The 5,198-nt window shown below is 61.3% G+C and overlaps 2 protein-coding genes across 2 annotated transcripts; both read left to right on the top strand.

Moving 5' to 3' along the window:
- Positions 1–754: 754 nt before the first annotated feature.
- On the top strand, positions 755–1,435 carry LOC126088463 (uncharacterized). Its single transcript, XM_049906605.1, has one exon. It carries the CDS (start codon positions 755–757, stop codon positions 1,433–1,435), a length of 681 nt encoding a protein of 226 aa, XP_049762562.1.
- A 1,287-nt stretch (positions 1,436–2,722) lies between these two features.
- On the top strand, positions 2,723–3,418 carry LOC126088462 (uncharacterized). Its single transcript, XM_049906604.1, has one exon. The coding sequence runs from the start codon at positions 2,723–2,725 to the stop codon at positions 3,416–3,418; it is 696 nt and encodes a 231-aa protein (XP_049762561.1).
- The last annotated feature ends 1,780 nt before the right edge of the window (positions 3,419–5,198 follow it).

Genomic DNA, 5,198 nt, shown 5'->3' with positions numbered 1-5,198 from the left:
GCAGCCGAGCTGGTTCTGACAGCCCAGCCGATTCATACAGCCCAGTCAGTTCTGGCAGCCCAGCTGCCCAGCAGCACATTTGCTTCCAACAGCCCAGCCAGTTCTGACAGCCCAGCTGGTACCGGCAGCCCAGTTGGTTCCGGCAGCCCAGCTGCCCAGCAGCCCAGTTGCTTCCAGCAGCCCAGCCGGATCTGACACCCTAGCCAGTTCCGGCAGCCCAGTTGGTTCCAGCAGCACAGCGGCCCGGCAGCCCAGTCGCTTCCAGCAGCCCAGCCGGTTATGACAGCCCAGCTGGTTCTGGCATCGCAGTCAGTTCTGGCAGACCAGCTGCCCAGCAGCCCAGTCGCATCCAGCAGCCCAGCTGGTTCTGACATCCCAGTTGGTCCCGGCAGCCCAATCGGTTCCGGCAGCCCAGCTGCCAGCAGCCCAGTCGCTTCCAGCAGCCCAGCCAGATCTGACAGCCCAGTCGTTTCCAGTAGCCCAGAAGGTTCTGACAGCCCAGCCGGTTAGGGCAGCCCAGTCTGTTATGGCAGCCCAGCTGCCTAGCAGACTAATCACTTCGAGCAGCCCAGCCGGTTCTGACAGCCCAGCCGGTTCTGGCAGCCCAGTCAGTTCCAGCAGACAAGCTGCCCAGCAGCCCAGTCGCTTCCAGCAGCCCAGCCAGTTCTGACAGCCCAGCTAGTTCCGGCAACACTATCAGATCCAGCAGCACAGCTGCCCACCAGCCCAATTGCTTCCAGCAGCCCAGCCAGTTATGACAGCCCTGCCGGTGCTGGCAGCCCAGTCAGTTCTGGCAGCCCAGCTGCCCTGCAGCCCAGTCGCATCCAGCAGCCCAGCTGGTTCTGACAGCCCAGCTGGCCCTGGCAGCCCAGCTGGTTATGACAGCCCAGCTGGCCCTGGCAGCCCAGCTGGTTCTGACATCCCAGCTGGTTCCGGCAGCCAAGTCGCTTCCAGCAGCCCATCTGGTTCTGACAGCCCAGCTGGTTCCGGCAGCCCAGTCAGTTCCAGGAGACGAGCTGCCCAGCAGCCCAGTCGCTTCCAGCAGGCCAGCCAGTTCATACAGCCCAGCCAATTCCGGCAACAGAATCGGTTCCAGCAGCACAGCTGCCCCACAGCCAAGTCGCTTCCAGCATCCAAGCCGGTTCTGACATTGCAGCTGGTTCTGGCAGCCCAGTCGGTTACAGCAGCCCAGTTGCCCACCAGTCCAGACGCCGGATCTGCAGCCCAGCCGGTACTGGCAGCCCAGTTTGTTCTGGCAGCCAAGCTGGTTCCAACAGACCAGGTGGTTCCAGCAGCCCAGTCGGTTCCGGCAGCCCAGCTGCCCAGCAGCCCAGATGCTTCCAGGAGCCCAGCGGTTCTGACAGCCCAGGCGGTTCCGGAAGGCCCAGTCAGTTCTGGCAGCCTAGATGACCTGAAACCTAGTCGATTCCAGTAGCTCAGCCGGTTCTGACAGCCCAACCGGTTCTGGCAGCCCATTTTGTTCTGGCAGCCCAGTTGGTTCCAGCAGCCCAGCTGCCCAGCAGCCCAGTCCCTTCCAGCAGCTCATCCGCTTCTAACAGCCCAGCCGGTTCTGGCAGCCCCGTCGGTTCCGGCAGCCCAGCTGCCCTGCAACCCAGTCGCTTCCAGCATCACAACTGGTTCTGACAGCCCAGCCAGTTCCGTCAGCCCAGTTGGTTCTGTTAGCCCAGCTGCCCTGCAGCCCAGTCGCTTCCAGCAGCCCAGCTGTTTCTGACAGCCCAGCCTTTTTCGGCAGCCCAGTCGGTCCTGGCAGCCCAGCTTCACAGCACCCTAGTCGCGTCCAGCAGGCCAGCCAGTTCTAACAGCCCAGCCGGTTTCGGCAGCCCAGTCGGTTCCGGCAGCCCAGCTGCCCAGCAGCCCAGTCGCTTCCAGCAGCCCAGCCGGTTCTAACAGCCCAGCCAGTTTGGGCGGCCCAGTCAGTTCAGGCAGCGCAGCTGCCCTGCAGCGAAGATGCTTCCAGCAGCCGAGCTGGTTCTGACAGCCCAGCCAATTCATACAGCCCAGTCTGTTCTGGCAGCCCAGCTGCCCAGCAGCACAATTGCTTCCAACAGCCCAGCCAGTTCTGACAGCCCAGCTGGTACCGGCAGCCCAGTTGGTTCCGGCAGCCCAGCTGCCCAGCAGCCCAGTTGCTTCCAGCAGCCCAGCCGGATCTGACACCCTAGCCAGTTCCGGCAGCCCAGTTGGTTCCAGCAGCACAGCTGCCCGGCAGCCCAGTCACTTCCAGCAGCCCAGCCAGTTATGACAGCCCAGCAGGTTCCGGCAGCCCAGTGGGTTCTGGCAGCCCAGCTGCCCAGCAGCCCAGTCGCATCCAGCAGCCCAGCTGGTTCTGACAGCCCAGTTGGTCCCGGCAGCCTAATCGGTTCCGGCAGCCCAGCTGCCAGCAGCCCAGTCGCTTCCAGCAGCCCTGCCAGATCTGACAGGCCAGTCGTTTCCAGTAGCCCAGAAGGTTCTGACAGCCCAGCGGTTCCGGCAGCCCAGTCTGTTATGGCTGCCTAGCAGACTAATCACTTCGAGCAGCCTAGCCGGATCTGACAGCCCAGCTGTTTCTGGCAGCCCAGTCAGTTCCAGCAGACAAGCTGCCCAGCAGCCCAGTCGCTTCCAGCAACCCAGCCAGTTCTGACAGCCCAGCCAGTTCATTCAACACAATCAGATCCAGCAGCACAGCTGCCCACCAGCCCAATTGCTTCCAGCAGCCCAGCCAGTTATGACAGCCCAGCCGGTGCCGGCAGCCCAGTCAGTTTCGGCAGCCCAGCTGCCCTGCAGCCCAGTCGCATCCAGCAGCCCAGCTGGTTCTGACAGCCCAGCTGGCCCTGGCAGCCCAGCTGGTTATGACAGCCCAGCTGGCCCTGGCAGCCCAGCTGGTTCTGACATCCCAGCTGGTTCCGGCAGCCAAGTCGCTTCCAGCAGCCCAGCTGGTTCTGACAGCCCAGCTGGTTCCGGCAGCCCAGTCGGTTCCAGGAGAAAATCTGCCCAGCAGCCCAGTCGCTTCCAGCAGGCCAGCCAGTTCATACAGCTCAGCCGGTTCCGGCAACAGAATCGGTTCCAGCAGCACAGCTGCCCCACAGCCCAGTCGCTTCCAGCATCCAAGCCGGTTCTGACATTGCAGCTGGTTCTGGCAGCCCAGTCAGTTTCAGCAGCCCAGTTGCCCAGCAGTCCAGACGCCGGATCTGCAGCCCAGCCAGTTCTGGCAGCCCAGTTTGTTCTGGCAGCCCAGCTGGTTCCAACAGACCAGCTGGTTCCAGCAGCCCAGTCGGTTCCGGCAGCCCAGCTGCCCAGCAGCCCAGATGCTTCCAGGAGCCCAGCGGTTCTGCCAGCCCAGCCGGTTCCGGAAGGCCCAGTCAGTTCTGGCAGCCTAGATGACCTGAAACCTAGTCGATTCCAGCAGCTCAGCCGGTTCTGACAGCCCAGCCGGTTCCAGCAGCCCAGTCAGTTCTGGCAGCCCAGCTGCCCAGCAGCCCAGATGGTACCAGCAGCCCAGCCGGTTCTGACAGCCCAACCGGTTCTGGCAGCCCATTTTGTTATGGCAGCCCAGTTGGTTCCAGCAGCCCAGCTGACCAGCAGCCCAGTCGCTTCCAGCAGCTCATCCAGTTCTGACAGCCCAGCCGGTTCTGGCAGCCCAGTCGGTTCCGGCAGCCCAGCTGCCCTGCAACCCAGTCGCTTCCAGCATCACAGCTGTTTCTGACAGCCCAGCCAGTTCCGTCAGCCCAGTTGGTTCTGTTAGCCCAGCTGCCCAGCAGCCCATTCGCTTCCAGCAGCCCAGCTGTTTCTGAGAGCCCAGCCTTTTCCGGCAGCCCAGTCGGTCCTGCCAGCCCAGCTTCACAGCACCCCAGTCGCTTCCAGCAGGCCAGCCGGTTCTAACAGCCCAGCCGGTTTTGGCAGCCCAGTCGGTTCCAGCAGCTCAGCTGCCCAGCAGCCCAGTCGCTTTCAGGAGCCCAGCCAGTTCTTACAGCCCAGCCAGTTCCTTCTGCCCAGTTGGTTCTGGCAGTCCAGCTGCCCAGCAGCCCAGTCGCTTCCAGCAGCCCAGCCGTATCTGGCAGCCCATCCGTTTCTGACAGCCCAGTTGGTTTCAGCAGCCCAGCTGCCCAGCAGCGCAGACGCTTCCAGCAACCCAGCCAGTTCCGACAGCCCAGCCGGATCTGGCATCTCAGTCAGTTCCAGCAACCCAGCTGCCGAGCAGCCCATTCGCTTTCAGCAGCCCAGCCAGTTCTGACAGCCCAGCCGTTTCCGGCAGCCCAGTTGAATCCGGCAGGCATGCTGTCCAGCAGCCAAGTCGGTTCCAGCAGCCCAGCCAATTCTGACACCCCAGCTGGTTCCGGCAGCTCAATCGGTTCCTGGAGCCCAGCTGCCCAGCAGCCAAGTCGCTTCCAGCAGCCCAGCCGGTTCTGACAGCCCAGCTGGTTCCGGCAGTGCAGTCTGTTCTGGCAGCCCAGCTGGTTCCAACAGCCCAGCCGTTTCAAGCAGGCCAGCTGCCCAACAGCCCAGCTCCTTTGCGGCGTTGGGAGCGGCAGCAGCAGCAGCAACAGCTGATGATGTCCGGCCCATCGTCACTCCCTGGCGACGAATCCCCCCCCCCCTACAGCCCCTCTTCCGTTGGAAGCAATAATAAGAGTCAGAATAACATAGTGTATAATTTTTTTGAGAGTGGGTTCCTCTGTTCAGATGCCGAGGACGTTCACCCAGAAATCGGGGGAGGGTCTTGGGCTGTGGGTTAAATTAAGAAATGCTTCGGCAAAGATGGCGAGGAATGGTACCGGAGTATATGGTGGTGGTGGTAAGTGTCTATGAGACCAAACTGCTGAGGTCATTGGTCCCTAGGTTTACACACTACTTAATCTAACTTAAACTAAATTACGCTAAGGACAACACACACACCATGCCCTAGGGAAGACTCGAACCTCCGACAGGGGAAGCCGTGCGAACCGTGGCAAGGCGCCTCAGATCGCTCGGCGTGATTTAATTTGTGATGAATTATCGTATCGTTTACATTTACCTGTGTACTGAAGCAATAGTTTCTTCGGTGGTGCTGTGTGACTTGATTACTTTCATATGAGAATTTCGGAAGTGTATGTTCCGTTATGTATTATTTGTTTTAACCTTTCAGCAAATCTGTATCAGCAACAACAAGGATATTTGCCAAGGACAAGGGTCGCAGAATCGGTTCAGTTACATTGTCCATTGTT

The sequence above is a fragment of the Schistocerca cancellata genome, chromosome 6 (genome assembly GCF_023864275.1).
Source record: "Schistocerca cancellata isolate TAMUIC-IGC-003103 chromosome 6, iqSchCanc2.1, whole genome shotgun sequence".
Classification (NCBI taxonomy): domain Eukaryota; kingdom Metazoa; phylum Arthropoda; class Insecta; order Orthoptera; family Acrididae; genus Schistocerca; species Schistocerca cancellata.
Note: the sequence above shows the minus strand (reverse complement) of the source record. Positions and strands in the feature narration are given on the sequence as shown.